This window comes from Culex pipiens, chromosome 3 (assembly GCF_016801865.2).
Source record: "Culex pipiens pallens isolate TS chromosome 3, TS_CPP_V2, whole genome shotgun sequence".
In the NCBI taxonomy this organism is placed as follows: domain Eukaryota; kingdom Metazoa; phylum Arthropoda; class Insecta; order Diptera; family Culicidae; genus Culex; species Culex pipiens.
In genome coordinates this window covers 19,220,020-19,236,717 of record NC_068939.1, presented here as the reverse complement: position 1 = coordinate 19,236,717, position 16,698 = coordinate 19,220,020, and the positions used below count along the sequence as shown (strand labels likewise).

Below are 16,698 nucleotides of genomic sequence, written 5' to 3'. Positions count from 1 at the left end.
AAATCTCTGAATCGGTATCGAGAAATTGAAAATTATTTTCCTCTTTTCCAATCTCTTTCTTTTTTGGGCGCGTTTTTTTGTTATTTTCTGTCCGATAAAAATAAAGTCAATCCGAGTGTCAGTCAGCATGGGTTGTGGAAAGCGAGCAATTGGTTGTGCCAGGCTTCATTCCGGAACAAATGGGAAGCTTTTTGCTGGGTGTGATTGCATGGATCTGACAATGAGCTTGTATTGCTTTCTGCGTATAGTCATCCCTCATATTCGGAACAGTTTACAGATCGGCCAATGTTCAAAAAATCATAGCAAATCGATAATTGAACATAATGATTCGCTTTTACCTTCATGTGAAAGCTTTTCTTGTGATCTTTCGATTGATGTATTGACCGGCTGTAATTTTTTACGTTTTATATCAAGTTTTCAAAGAAAAACATTGACCCTTGAAATCCACAAATTCAGAACACTTTTTTCTTACGGATGTAAACAAACTCTGATTCTCTCCAGGAGTACATATTTTCTACAAAATAATGACTTCACACTCTGGAACCAATGAAACTCAAGCTTAGTAATGTTTTATGGATAACTTTTTTGTGAAAATATCTGTTAAATTCAGGTGTTCCACAATTGTGGGAGGTACACCGTTCCACAAATATGGAACATGCAATTTGGAGGCAGTGTTTTGCAGCTCTGAATAAAATAGTCTCTAAATGAAGTTTTTTGTTTAAAATATTGGCCGCCATCTTGGATTGCACATTCCCTGAGTACTTTAGAGTATTCTAGGGGTCATATTCGAGTTCAGCGACCCCAATTTTGTTAAATTTGAGTTGTTGATTGAACTTAAAAATCCTTTTATTGTGATTTTTTCCATTCAGCCGCCATATTGGACGCCATCTTGAATATCTCGGTTCACTTTGAGAAATCGTGAAAATCAACAGGCAGATTCGATTTGCTGTTACACGATTTGCTTCTTGCATCGCTATTTTCGGGTTTTGTGCCTAGACCAGTGTTGCAAATGAGTGATAGAAAAGCTATCAATTGATTATCTCTGCACCAAAAATATCCGAGAGTATAGCGGTCGTCACTATAGCTTGTGAGATCACTTCTAGTGTCTCGTGATTCCCAGCGATGTCATTCTCTCTCTATCACTCCTCCCTTTTTCCTCGACTAAGCGCTCTCACCGCTGAGTCTCTCAATCTCTCCGGAAACTGCAATGAGAGAAGGCGAGATGGCGATTAGGAGCCGACCACGCATTACGTCCCATTAAACTGCGTTTGCGAAATTGGTTTTGTGGCGGCTTTTGTGGTTAAACGCTGTTGCGGTAGGATGATCGTGAAAGCGGAAATGAGAAAGAAAAGGAAAATGTCAATCACGAGTGGGTAAACACGAAAACGTGTTCGGCTTTGTTCGGCGCTGAGAGTTTCAATGAGGAGAGAAGAGCAGTTGTATTTGAGGCATGATTATTCAGGCGGGATAATTGTAGTTGCTGATAGCTGATATTTTGATATTTTAACAACCCTGGCCTTGACTATAGTCAAATAGCAAGAAAATGTCCAAATAAAGGTCCTAAAAATAGAAGGGTCGCCAGAAAAGATGCATTTGGCAATAGCATACAAATTATCACAAAAGTGTTCCGAATTTGTGGGTGTTCGGAATATGTGGGATGACTACATTCAGTAATTAGTCTGATGCCTGAGGGAGCATTCTTTTATTACGTAACGCAAAAATCGGATTTTTAGACCCCCCCCCCTCGTAACAAAATTTCCATACAAAATTTAAAAAATTTGTATGGAGCGTAACATGACCTCCGACCCCCCGTTACGTAATAAAAAACGCACCCTGAGGACATTTAACCGCTAACTGCAGCGAATCGAGACTACAGTTTGGAAATCGATGTACTGTACTGTACTGTACTGTTCTGGGTCTAATCAAAACCATCACAACTTCGAATCACCCCGAATGACGGTATTATTCAATTCGATTTTAATATTAAATCATTGCGAATATACGAACTCAAAAGTAATATATTTATTCCATACCAGCCTATAACAAACTTGTCTTTCTTCTATTTGCAGTGAAAAATGGAGCAATTTGAACAGCTCTTAACGTGTTGCGTGTGTCTGGACAGATACCGCAACCCGAAGCTGCTACCATGCCAGCACTCGTTCTGCATGGAGCCGTGCATGGACGGCCTCATTGATTACGTGAAGCGGCAGGTGAAATGTCCGGAGTGTCGTGCCGAGCACCGCATCCCCTACCAGGGCGTGCAGGGCTTCCCGACCAACGTGACGCTGCAGCGGTTCCTGGAGCTGCACATCGAGATCACCGGCGAGCTGCCGGACCCGACCTCGGGCCAGGTCATGGAACGGTGCGGCGTCTGCTCGGAGAAGGCGTACTGCGCGCTGTGCGTCCACTGTGAGAAGAAGATCTGCCCCGACTGCAAGGGAGCTCACATGGACATCCTGCGGCGTGAGATCAACCGCATCAACAACCAGGTAACGGGTTTGGCCTCGAAGGAACTGTTGTGTCCTAGATGTCTCACTGCAACTTTCATTCCTACAGATTCGCCGAGGACTGCACCGCTTGAAGGAGGTGCTCGCGGTGGTGGAGAAGAACGCCCAGAACCTGCAAAACAACTGCGGCAGTGTGTCGGAGGAGATCGAAGAGATTTACCGCAGGCTGCAAAAGGCACTCAAGGATCGGACCGACCACCTGCGCACTGACATGGACAAGTACGTTTCGACGGAGCTGAAGAATGTCATCACGATGAAGGATAACCTGGAGCTGGAGATCGCCAACATTCAGAGCAACTCCGACCTGGCCGAAAAGTTCATGAACGAAGGCAACGTCGAGTGGGACGACTGCGAGCTGATGGACACGAAGGAGATCTTTCTGCGAACGGTTGACTTTATTCGGAACTTTGACTGCGAAACGATGGACTACAGTCGGAAGGTGCGCTTCATCATGAACATCGACCCGAACAAACTGATCATGGAGGTGTCCTCGTACGGAGATTTGAAACTGCCCAACGACGGAGCCGGCACCAGTCAAAGTCAGAGCACGCTGCTACAGCCGCCATCCGGACCAGGTTTGATGCGATCGAAGAGCGATCACCGGTTGGCAGCTCAGTTCCGTCAGCAGGAAGCTCAAGGTTGGAATCCGGACGACGAACCGCTACTCGGCGGACGCAAGTTTGGTGAACGTCCTGTGAAGCCTCCCCAGCCGGAGAAGGAGAGGTACGGAAACGAATCTCGGTATGGTCGTGGAAACGATTATGACTACGACGATGAGCCGTCCAGCAGATCAACAAAGGGACGCTTCCGGTCGCGGTTTGCCCGCAGTCACCAACTGGACAACGATTCGGATAACGAGTCAAAGCCAGCGCGTACCGCCGAAGAGAAGGAAAAGGCCAACAAAGTCACAAGCACCGAAGATTGTGCCAAGGGTCCGTTGAGTGGCATCTTCCGGTTAATGGACTCGCCACGTGTTATGAAACGGCTGCAAGATACGGAAAAGGGTAAAATCAAGAAAGCATCCCCCGCAACAACCCCAACAGTGCCAAAGCCAAATCCACTTGCCACCAAACCCAAGGTGACCACGTCCCGTCAGCTTTCCGAAGACGACGAAATCGCCAAGATCAAGCGCCAGAACAAAGGAGCTTCGACGAGTACCACAACGACTACGACGAGCCCGTCTTCACCGGTACCCACGGAACCGGAAAGGCCCGCTGCCGACCGAGTGTCCGCACTGAAAGGTCGCGTAGCAGCTGCTGCGGCCGCCGCTGCTGCCAGCGATGACAGTGACAGCACGCCTTCTTCACCTGCTCGAAGATCGTCGCCACACGTCGAGGTGAGATCCGATGAAGAGCTATAGCCTCTCTAGCTAATCCCATTTACACAAACAACGCAATCGAACAATAGATTAAAACTCTTCTACCACTAAAAGACATCCCGAACTTACTGCTAAGTATTACCTTTGTGTGTGTTTCGTTCTCTGCAAAGAACCGTTCTGAAACAACGCGCGCGCTACCAAGCTACCAGTTCCACGAAACCGAGCGGAACTCACGCCCCACCGAATCTCTCAGTTCCTCACGTAGTTGGCAAAATTGAACCCTCAACACACACAGACATAAACAAACAAAAAAAAAGCCCACACACCTCTAGGTACACAGCTCAGCTCCCTTCAGCCACGTGGCCAGGCACCTCTCTCTATTCCTCCACATCAATTGAAACCCTCTTCCCGTTTTCTGTTCTTCCATACAACAACATCATCATCATCATCACCGCCACCATCACCACCACCACAACGACCTCATCACACGAATCAGGCCGATAGTGATCAGGACGATTCGGAGCGCTCGAGCCGTTCCCGCCAAGCAGGAGCCACCGCCAACGCAACCGCTGCCAAGAAAACTCCGACCCGTTCCGCCAGTAGCGATTCCAACTCTTCGAGCGAGTCCGGCAGCGCATCGCCAGCTCCAGCAACGGCTCGTACCGAAGAAGCCAAGCCGAAGGCATCGATCTTGAAAAACTCCGAACCGGCCCGTAGCACTGCGTCGCCAACGGGCGAGAAGAAACCCTTCCAGAGCCGGTTCTTGCCGCAAACGCAGCAGCAGCAACAGCCTGCGAAGAAGGAAGAATCCGAGAGCAGTAGCAGCGAGGAGGAATCGTCCTCCGAGGAAGAATCCGAAGAGGAGGAAGAGGAGGTGAAGCCAGCGCCAGCGAGACCTACGCCAACGGTGGTTTCCTCGCCGGTGCGCACGGAGCAGCCAAGTTCACCGCTGCTCAGCCGAATTCAGGCCCGTGAAGCGGCTGCGGCCGACACGAGAAAGACGTCTCGTGAAGAGCCTCGTGCCAGCGGGTACTCCAGCCCGACGAACTATCGCAGCCAGTACGATCGCGACGAAAGTCCCAAGTACGGCAGCGGATCGTCGTCCGCCCTTCGGTCCCGAACCACTGCCCACGTGGAACCCGAGGAGAACAAATACGGCAGCTCCGGGTAACGTTTCTGCTTGAGTTGCAACAACACTAGCCGCTTGCTTTTCTTCTTTTTTCTCGTTTGTAGGACACGTTACCTTCTTTCAGATATACCAGCCGGTTCCTCAACAAGAGCAAGAGTACGGCCGTGGTGGCCCCGGAGGATGATGCCACCGGGGACGACTCCGACAGCCGCCTCGGCAGCAACCGTAGCCGCTTCAGCGCCCTGCAGGACCGTCGGAATCGCCTTGCGAGAAGCCGCTCCTCGCACAACTTTGGCAACGACGATGAAGACGACGAGCCGGTGTCTCCGACCACTTCTTCTCCATCGGCCTATCTTGCGTCCCGATACGGAACATCGTCATCGCTAGCGTCGCAACCTGCCGATCTGTCTCGCAGCCGCTCGACGCATGCGCTCAAGTCGCGCGAACCCTCGCCGGATCGTAACACCGGCAGTGACAAGGACGGTGCCGCCCTCAGCTCGTGGGCCCGCTACCTGAAGAACAAGTACGGCAACCGTTCGACCAAGGACGGCAAGGACACACCTTCCACCTCGACGTCGTCCCACTCCGCCACGTCCTCATCGTTGGCCTCCCCGTCCACCTCGTCGTCATCGTCGACGTCAGCGGCCGCCGCCCGGCGCCTCAGTCTGGGCCTGCCGCTGCGCCAGTCCGACATCCTCAGCTCCGATGACGATTCAAAAAACGGGGTAGGCTCCCCTACCTCTCCTACGGCAGCAGTAGTCGGTATACCAGGGGCAGCAGGTATGTCCCCTAGGACGCAGTACCTGCAGAAGCGCCGACAACTGTTCCAGATAGGAGGTCGGGGGAGCGAACCCGGTTCCTTCACGTGGCCCCGCGGTAAGTGTGCCAACCGCTGGCAACCAGATTCATTTCCGTAACGACTGATTTTACCTCCAGGCATCGCCGTGGGTCCCGACAATAGCATCGTGGTAGCGGACTCGTCCAACCATCGCGTGCAGGTCTTCGACTCCAACGGTATCTTCGTGAAGGAGTTTGGCCAGTACGGCAACGGGAACGGCGAGTTCGACTGCCTGGCCGGTGTAGCTGTCAACCGGATCGGCCAGTTCATCATCGCCGACAGGTGAGGGGATCGTAGATGGTGTCCTTCACTTTTGGGGCAATGACTGTCAATAATGGTTCTGAATTCAGGGTTCAGAAATAGTAAATTGAAATGAAAAAATAATCACGATATGTAAAATGCTTCTACAAACAACACAAGGAAAACCATTTTTTGATTGATACATTCTGAATCAAGATTTGAGTGTTTTTCTGAAACAAACATGGCCGCCAAATGGCCTACCGGAAATGATACATGATACCATACATGTAAATCGTCAAACATGTCAGTGGTTGATTTTAGCAAACAATTAAACTTTTTTTAAAATCTTTTTGCAGGGCATTAACATATACATTTTCATCTATTAACAAAATAAATATGAAGACATTTGGACGTACCATTGCCGAGATATAGCTATTTTAAGTTATTAGTTTCAAAAAACGGGTGCCACGATATCTCAACACTGCTTTGACCAAATTGGCTCAAAATTTTGGTGAAGACTCGTTGAACTAGTCCATGACGAAGGCCTATTTTCAAAAAAATATTTTTTTTAAAAAGATAAAAATATTTTTATGGTTTTTCATATAAAAAATCGTCAGTTTTGGATTTTTGTACTTTTTAAAAAAGCAAAATTTTAAAATCGGGCTTCGTCATGCACACGGGATATGTCTTGAGAGTCTTCACCCCAAATTTCAGCCATTTTGGTCCATCCCATCTCATGATATCGTTGCACCCGTAAATCAACTCGGTGTTTAAAGAAAAACGAACACAAATTTTGACAGTTCGCTTTGCGCATGGCAAAATTGTGAACTTAAATCAGCTCTTACTCAGTTCGGTCACGAAATATCTTCATGAAACTTTCAGGAGTGATTGAAAATCATCTTTTTAGTGAATTTAGTGAATTTTCTGAAAAATTAAATTTTGTGATTTTCTACATGTATGTAACCCCTTAAGCCAATTACGAAACTTCGAGCCAAACATTTCATTAGGGCACAAAACAAAAACGTAAACATTCGGGATTATTCCACTATTCCATTCATTTTTTTTTTTTTTTTAATTTGTATTTATTTTGATTTTCATTTCCATGTACATTCATTCAGTTAAAATATTATTGAGTGTCCAATCACAATCGATGACTTTTCACCTCAATTTTAAATACTAGCAACTTTTATTTATTCATGAAACATTGTAGCTTTCGCTATTCAGTGATTTCAAATGTAGGAGGTCCTACATGTACAAAAGAGAAAAGGGATACCTTAAAACTAACTTATAAACTATATAAAGAGCGGATCAATGCAGCTGAAGACTGCAATGATTTTTGTCGAAATGCATCAATTATCTTATTGGACATAACATCCAAAGTGTCAACTTCGGCTAATTGATGAAGTTCACTGGTGCTGAACCAGGGAGGAAGTTTCAGAATCATTTTCAGAATTTTGTTCTGAATCCTCTGAAGTTTTTTCTTCCTGGTTAAGCAACAGCTTGTCCAGATCGGCACAGCATAAAGCATGGCAGGTCTGAAAATTTGTTTATAAATTAACAGTTTATTCTTGAGACAAAGTCTAGAATTCCTGTTTATAAGTGGATACAAACATTTAATATATTTGTTACATTTAACCTGGATACTTTCAATGTGATCCTTGTAAGTAAGGTTTTTGTCAAAAGCAAGTCCAAGATATTTTACTTTATCCTCCCACTTTAAATTTACCTCATTCATCTTTATAATGTGATGACTTTTTGGTTTAAGAAAATCAGCCCTTGGTTTGTGAGGGAAAATAATAAGTTGAGTTTTTGCAGCATTTGGAGTAATTTTCCATTCTTTCAAATAAGAATTGAAAATATCCAAGCTTTTTTGTAATCTTCTTGTGATGACACGAAGGCTTCTACCTTTGGCGGAGATGCTTGTATCATCAGCAAAAAGTGATTTCTGACATCCTGGGGGCAAATCAGGCAAGTCAGAAGTAAAAATATTGTATAAAATTGGACCCAAAATGCTTCCTTGAGGGACGCCGGCACGTACAGGTAGTTGATCAGATTTGCTATTCTGATAACATACCTGCAGAGTACGATCCGTCAAATAATTTTGAATAATTTTCACGATATAAATCGGAAAATTAAACCTTTTCAATTTCGCAATCAAACCTTTATGCCAAACACTGTCAAATGCTTTTTCTATGTCTAGAAGAGCAGCGCCAGTAGAATAGCCCTCAGATTTGTTGCTTCGAATCAAATTCGAAACTCTCAACAACTGATGAGTAGTTGAATGCCCAAGGCGAAATCCAAACTGCTCATCAGCGAAAATTGAATTTTCATTAATGTGCGTCATCATTCTATTAAGAATTATTCTTTCGAATAATTTACTAATAGATGAAAGCAAACTAATGGGCCGATAGCTTGAGGCTTCAGCAGGATTTTTATCCGGTTTCAAAATCGGAACTACTTTGGCATTTTTCCAACTACTGGGAAAGTATGCCAAATCAAAACATTTGTTGCAAATTTTGACCAAGCTACTTAAAGTTGCTTCAGGTAATTTTTTAATTAAAATGTAAAAAATGCCATCCTCACCAGGGGCTTTCATATTTTTAAACTTTTTGATAATAGATTTTATTTCATTCAGATCCGTATTAAAAACATCATCTGATGAAAACTGTTGTTCAACAATATTCTGAAATTCTATTGAAATTTGATTTTCAATAGGACTCAGAACATTTAAGTTGAAATTATGAGCACTCTCAAACTGCTGAGCAAGTTTTTGAGCTTTCTCCCCATTAGTTAATAAAATATTATCACCATCTTTTAAAGAAGGGATTGGTTTCTGAGGTTTCTTAAGAACCTTTGAAAGTTTCCAAAAAGGTTTGGAATAAGGTTTAATTTGTTCGACATCTCTTGCGAACTTTTCATTTCGCAGGAGAGTGAATCTGTGGTCAATAACCTTTTGCAAATCTTTTTGAATTCGCTTCAGTGCAGGATCACGAGAACGTTGATACTGTCTTCGGCGAACATTTTTCAGACGAATCAGAAGCTGAAGATCGTCATCAATAATGGGAGAATCAAATTTGACTTGGACTTTAGGAATAGCAATATTCCTTGCATCCAAAATTGCATTAGTTAAAGATTCCAAGGCTGAATCAATATCAGCTTTGGTTTCTAAAACAAAATCATGATTTAAATTATTCTCAATATGATGCTGATACCTGTCCCAATTAGCTTTGTGATAATTAAACACAGAACTATTGGGTCTGGTAACTGCTTCATGAGAAAGTGAAAATGTTACAGGAAGGTGATCAGATTCAAAATCAGCATGAGTCACTAAAGGACCACAATACTGACTTTGATTTGTCAAAACCAAATCAATTGTTGATGGATTTCTAACAGAAGAAAAGCAAGTTGGCCCATTCGGGTATAAAACCGAATAAAGACTAGAAGTGCAATCTCTGAATAGAATTTTACCATTGGAATTTACTTTTGAATTATTCCAAGATTGGTGTTTGGCATTAAAATCACCGATGATCAAAAATCGAGATCTATGCCGAGTAAGTTTATTCAAATCCCCTTTGAAATAATTTTTATTTTCCCCAGTGCATTGGAATGGCAAATATGCAGCTGCAATCATAATTTTCCCAAAAGAAGTTTCAAGTTCAATGCCCAAACTTTCAATAACTTTCAACTTAAAGTCACGTAAAGTGCTATAAGTCATACTACGGTGGATAACTATTGCAACTCCACCGCCATTTCGATTCATTCTGTTATTGGTTATAACTTTATAATCTGGATCACTTTTCAAATAAGTGCCAGTTTTTAAAAATGTTTCGGTTATAACAGCAACATGCACGTTATGAACTCGTAAAAAGTTGAAAAATTCATTTTCTTTCGCTTTTAAAGAGCGAGCATTAAAATTCATAATATTGATGGAATTACTTAGATCCATGATTAAACTTCAGGGTAAGAACAACATCATTCGCAAATTTTAATCCAATCTGGATTGCTTCCATCATGGATGTAGCATTACTCATTGTTTGAATCAAACCAAACAGTGAGTTTTGCAAAAAAGTCATTTTTTCAAACGTAACATCGCCGAGATCAGAAGATCCCAAAGCGTTGCCAGCAGAAAAATTTTCAAATGAAATTTGAGGTACCTGCCCAATTTGAAAATTGGTAGAGGATTTAAAATTCGTGGAAGAACCCGAACCCGAAACGACGTTGGCATAAGAAATGCCATTGCTGTTACCTAACTTTTCCACGGTAGGGGTATCGTTCGAGTGAGACAGCACGAACGTTTGATTTAAAGATGCAGGTACAACCTGACTTTGAGAAAATTTCGGTTTGGATTTCGGCTGATGCTTAGCACGAGAATCCAAAACCTTTTTTCTGATGGGGCAATCCCAGAAATTTGATTTGTGATTTCCACCACAATTTGCACATTTAAATTGGGTGACTTCTTTCACGGGACAATTGTCCTTGTCGTGAGAAGAATCCCCGCAAACCATGCATTTTGGAACCATGGCGCAATGATCAGTACCGTGACCGAATGCCTGGCAACGCCGGCACTGGGTAAGATTCTGGCCATTACCGCCATGTTTCTTAAAATGCTCCCACTTTACCCGTACATGGAACAAAAACTGTACTTTGTCCAAAAGTTTCAAATTGTTGATTTCATTTCTGTTGAAATGAATCAGATAAAATTGTGAAGTCAAACCAAAGCGAGAAATATTCCCGTTTGATTTTTTCTTCATTGGTATTACTTGGGATGGGGCAAAGCCAAGCAACACCTTAAGTTCGTTTTTGATCTCATCCACCGACAAGTCGTTGGAGAGACCTTTCAGGACCGCCTTGAATGGACGAGCATTCTTGGTCTCATACGTGTAGAAATTGTGTTTGTGGTTTTTCAAATAACCAACAAAAGTTTGGTGATCTTGTAAAGATTCCGTCAACAAGCGACATTCTCCTCTTCGGCCAAGCTGAAACGAAACCTTCAAATTGCAAGTTTCCTTGCAATTCTTCAGTTGCGTTCGAAAGCTGGCCAAATCGGAGACGGAAGTCACTACAATTGGCGGAGCCTTTACTCGTTTCTCGACGGCAGAAGGCTCAGTACGAGGAGAAGGATCCTTGTCAACAGTTTCGGATAAAACACCGAAACTGTTTGCCAATGGAATTGGAGGATTGACCTCACTTTCAGAATCAGAATCAGACCTCGGATGAGGCTGTTTTCTTTTTCTGTTTCCGTTAGCCGATTTAGCGTTCAAACGCTTCACCGACGTAACGATCAAATCTTCAGAAGATTTGCGTTTACCTTTGTTTTGACGCATTTTGCAAGCAGAGTTCTCTTGAAAAGATGGCTTCGTTTGTAAAATACAACAAAATTTCAGGTGGGGTTAGTCTTGAAAAGACTGTTTAGAATTTTGGAAAATAACTCAGGTAGTCTTTAAAAAGACTGTGAATTTTGTTTGAAATAACTCTGAACTTAGGTAGTAAAAAATACCGCAGCTCTAGTGTCCGTTCACCACGAAGGTTCGCAAGACACTACTATTCCATTCATTAGTACACTCTCTACATGCCCTCCAAGATTCAGATTGATAGCAAACAATTTCCTATTGAAAAAATCACAAACACAAAAGGGCACATAACAATGTTCACTCCAAACTAGACAAAAAGTTCAATTGTGCCCTTTTCTTTTTCGTTTGAGAATTTGAACGTTGCGCGTCGCGGTCAACACGCCGGATTTTCGATGCCGTTTCCGTCTTTGTTTTCCCCCCGATTGTGTGTGTATTTCGACCCGGACGATTTCGCGATGTTGACAGTTGCTTTGGAGAATTTGAACGTTGCGCGTCGCGGTCAACACGCCGGATTTTCGATGCCGTTTCCGTCTTTGTTTTCCCCGCGATTGTGTGTGTATTTCGACCCGGGTGATTTCGCGATGTTGACAGTTGCTTTGGAGAATTTGAACGGTGCGCGTCGCGGTCATCTCGCAGGATTTTCGATGCCGTTGCCGTCTTTGTTGTCCCCCCGATTGTGTGTGTATTTCGGTCCGGGCGGTTTCGCGTTTTCGCATTTTAGTTGGTTTTATCTTTCCACAGCCGGCTGTCTAAGATTGAATCATTTATGCTAAACTCAACACCAAATAACCGGGAATAGTCTCATCCGCATACTCCGACTGTTTGCCTTGAGAATGCATAATACATCACACCATTAAACAAAATTTATTGATTATTGGGTCGCATCATCATCCTCTATGTTGAATCCTGGCCATTACCCTTACCCACTAACAAAATCCCAAGTAGAAGTAGTTTTCCGGCACACGTGGGGGTGTGGATATCGTATAGAACCCACCCTTTGTAGCAACCTGTGCTAACTAACATTCCCGTCCCAATCCCCCGAGATCTACAAACTGACATGGCGGGCGCCGTTGGTGGCCAACGACTGTTACCTATTTGCTCCAGATCTAGTTTTAATGATCTTGATGTTTTATCTTTTCAGCGCATTCATACATGCTGTTGATAAGGGAAACACCATTAGATCGTTCAAGCGTATGGTCGGTTGTATTGATAGGATATTACGGTCCTGTTCAGCAACGGAGAAAGACAACCATGGGTGGTCTCTCATGCTCATGCTCATGCTCAATTGTGCCCTTTTCTTTTTCGTTAGTTTTTCGTAGTTGAGGAACGTTCTATGTTATAAAGTGAACTTTTCATACATTTTTAACACTAATTCACTTCAAAACAAAGTTTGACTTACGTTTCACCAAGGATTTCTGCAGAAAAAAACTTCGTCGAAATACAATATTCAATACGGTCCCGCGGCTGTTGTTCAGTACACTTTTGAAGAATTTTCTGTTTCACATAACTTATCTACACACAGCAAAAAATATCTCTGTAAAATCGCATACAAAAGCATGCACATCACCTTTGTGAGCAAAAGCATGTAATATTTTTTAAGAAAACGTGTACACAAAAAGCATGTACGGATAAAAAAAAGATTATGCACACTCCCAAAAATAACATCAATCTGGTGAGAGCCATATCCAGATTACCAAGTCCGTGCCCCAACCATCTCGGCTATCTCGCCGCTGTAAATTTGTCTGGATAAACACCGAAGTTCCCCATACATCGTATACAGTTAATACAGCATACGACGTACGGGAAACCTACTGCTACATCGGCGTTGAACACAACTTTTACAAGACGGTGGGATAGCCGGGATGGTTGGGGCGTGGACTTGGCAATTTGGATATGACTCTCAACAGATTGATGTTATTTTTGGGGGTGTGCATATTTTTTTTGCATCCGTACATGCTTTTTGTGTACACGTTTTCTCATACAATATTACATGCTTTTGCTCACAAAGGTGATGTGCATGCTTTTGCATGCGATTTTACCATCGGATTTTTTGCTGTGCACCACTCGATCACAAAACTTCACCAATTATCAAAAATTCCGCTGGATTCCTCATTATTTCTAACTAAACAAAAGGGCCCATAAACATCATTCAAAACAACAATCGGGTGACAGCGCTTTAGTGCCCTTTTAGATCTCTTCCAAATTGCATTTAGAAAGGGCCCATTATGAACAACAGTTGGAAAGTTAAAAGGGCCCAATAACGAGATTTTTTAAAATTATGAGTTTTATTGCGAAAATCAACATAAATTAAGAAGCATTCAAGCAGAGTTGAGGATAATGATGTGTTTTATCGTATCATTTGTAAAAAAAAACCATCAGTCAAGCTTCTTTTTTTAAATAGGAATTGAAACAAGTTGTCCACTTTTTGCAAGCGATTTTCTCGAATCGCGGTTTTTGGTTTTGTGCCCTAATGAAATGTTTGGCTCGACTTGTTCGGTAACTGGGCTGCTTTTTAAACAGAGTCTCGGCCCGAAACTTCAAACACGAACAGAAGCAGCGAACCGAAGATTGGCAATGACGTTTTGGAATTTTGACAGTCTGGAAAGCATGATTACCCCATTAATTATCGGTTTCCCGCACGGGTGAAGTGGAAATTGTTGCACATGGTTGAAGTTGTTAATTTTGCAACTTATTTTTATTTACGCTGAATTTCAAAATTTAAACACAATTTTTTTTTTGTCTCAAGTGTGTTTTGCGATATCCGGGAAACGGAAGCGAGTTCCCAAAATTGGGTTAAAGCATCTTGTAGTGTTAAATGGTCTATGTCAAAAGATAGCACACAGCAGACGAATTGGTGCCGGGGTTTCTAATACAAGCGTGCCTCTATTGTTTCTATATCAGCACTTTGACATTCAATTACAGCTCATAAAAAGCGTTTTCAACTGAAATCGAGTGATTATCAGCTCAATAGGAAGTGAGCAAGCAAGTTTCTATCAAAAATTTTGCCAAATTAGTTGTTTAACACCTAAACTGCCAAGCTCGAGAAAAAGGGGGAATTTGTATGGGAATTCCCCCCTTTTCTCGAGCTTGGGAGTTTAGGTGTTAAATAGTGAAAATCAGCAAATTGGATGGAGTAAGGAGCGAGCGCTTAACCTGCCAAACATACGAGAATTTCCCCTTATAAAAGATGCAGACGAAACTCTTAGATTGCGCAAATGGAAACGGGCGTCGAAAATGTTTCTTCAAATAGTAATTTGTTCCACAATCCAACAGATACAATCACCGCATCCAGGTCCTGGATCCGGCCGGACGCTTCCTGCGCTCGTTCGGTTCCCAGGGTACGGCCGACGGCAAGTTCAACTATCCGTGGGGCATCACAACCGATGCGCTAGGCTTCATCTACGTTTGTGATAAGGAAAATCATCGAATTCAGGTAGGCCTCTCTGCCGTCCGCAACTTGATGCTTCAGCATAACTTTTCTAATTGAATTCCCCCTAAAAAATGCAGGTATTCCAATCGGACGGTTCCTTCATCGGGAAGTTTGGCTCGTGCGGCAAGGACGAGGGCCAGCTGGAGCACCCGCACTACATTGCCGTGTCCAACACGAACCGCGTCATCGTGTCCGACTCCAACAACCATCGCATCCAGGTGAGTGACGACGGTGGGTGTCGCCCGTCAACACCCACCGGATTTTTGTCCAGAAAATTGTCTATCGCTCTCGTTGACTGGGGTGTCACTTGTGGAACATGTGATGGCTGTCACACCTTTGTCCGGAAAGCTGACACCCTCGCAGTGCAGTGTTGCCAACTTTTACCGAAACGTCAAAACCGACAAGCTCGCAACGAAATTTAAAATAAACTTAAGTTGGCAACACTGCCCCACTCACTCCTAGCAAAGAATGTTTCCGAATCCAGATACCGGTGGCATGTCCAGCAACAAGACGGCCTTCCGTCGACAAAAGGCACACCGGCCCCGTCCGGGAGCGATGGAATTTCGATAATTTGACAATCTGATTACCGGACCCATTGTGTCCGTCCAGTCGGCTTGGGCCGACCGAGCGTACAAATTCTACACCCTCTGCGGGAGAAAAAGGAAATGAGCTCAACGGAAATGTTTTCGTTTTCCGGAGCTGAGCCTGGACGGACAGGTGTAATGGGGTGGCAGCGGAATATTTGAGAATGATTTTCATACTGTTACACCCACAATGGGCCTCTTGTCCCCCCGTGACAAGAGACCCTCATCAACGCTACATTTCATCGATATGGAAGCAGAACGTGTTGCGGGGGAATGTTCCACGTGGTTTAAGCTTTTGGCACGTGTAATGTGGGTTGTCTGGGACCAAGATTTGATGAGCAAATGGAATTCTTGAAAAATTCTGAAAAAAATAGTTCGAAAGTATTATCTTAGTCAATTTGTTTCTTTAATAAATATTCATTCAAAATTTCGAAAAAATTGTTCAAGTGAAATAAATTAAAATTTAAAAACAGTACTTTTTAAAGATTTGAATAAAAGTTGTCCACTGTACCTGATACTTGAAGTTGCGGAAGGAAGTAAGCCACAAAACGCCACATCAGAGAGTCGCTCTATATTCAGGACCGTCCAAAACTCATCGAGCAAAGTGGCAAAGAAACGCAACATATTGTGTACACCCCCCCCCCCCTCCTTATTTCCATCCCAAAGAAATTCTCAGGCAAAGCAATTCCTTCGATAAATCGTCCAAGTGGTCATCCAGGCTGCTAGAAGTGCTCTCTGGATTTTGTCACTATAACAAAAAAAAAAGTCAAGTAGTTTCTGTACTCAAGTTTAAACGTCTTCTTCTTTATTGCAGATCTTCGACGTCAACGGCCGAGTGCTGACCACATTCGGTGGCGAAGGCTCCGACGAGGGTCAGTTTAAATTCCCAAGGTAAGACGATTCAACGTGTATCTGGCCTCCTCTCGTTCAACCACATAAGTTCCATACACTTTTGCCTTAAGCTCACACATCTGTACGGGACGCGGGAACAGCTTTAGAGAAAAGCTGGGAAATTCCATTTTCCGCCGGGTTCTTTTTTTTCTCTTCGATTTGAAACTGACACAAAACCGCTGCCCTCCCCCCCCCCCTCTTTTTTCTTTTCTACAGTAATGCGCTTTAAGCAGCTTTTCCTCGTTAACGCGTGTTTTGGTTGAGCTTAGACTGGTTTTCGTGCGGGAAAATAAAAAGAAAACCAGCTTTGACAAGTACAACACGTCGTGATTGTACCATCTTGTTCCACGTCTTGAAAAATTTCCGTAAACGAGCGGCAAGATAGCGCAACGACGACGAAAGGTACTCGA

The 16,698-nt window shown here is 43.5% G+C and overlaps 1 protein-coding gene across 3 annotated transcripts in view; it reads left to right on the top strand.

Moving 5' to 3' along the window:
- LOC120429044 (RING finger protein nhl-1) overlaps positions 1–16,698 on the top strand; it is a 90,679-nt gene that overhangs the window by 58,694 nt on the left and 15,287 nt on the right. For 2 of the 3 annotated variants that reach the window (XM_039594183.2, XM_039594184.2), the window contains 8 exons: positions 2,070–2,489; positions 2,557–3,843; positions 4,322–4,992; positions 5,079–5,830; positions 5,891–6,074; positions 14,657–14,816; positions 14,891–15,031; positions 16,212–16,288. In XM_039594183.2, the coding sequence (XP_039450117.1) occupies positions 2,076–2,489; positions 2,557–3,843; positions 4,322–4,992; positions 5,079–5,830; positions 5,891–6,074; positions 14,657–14,816; positions 14,891–15,031; positions 16,212–16,288 (3,686 nt within the window). In that variant the 5' untranslated portion in view covers positions 2,070–2,075. Of the gene's footprint in view, positions 1–2,069; positions 2,490–2,556; positions 3,844–4,321; positions 4,993–5,058; positions 5,831–5,890; positions 6,075–14,656; positions 14,817–14,890; positions 15,032–16,211; positions 16,289–16,698 lie in introns of all 3 variants that reach the window. The other variant, XM_039594186.2, reaches the window with a different exon arrangement.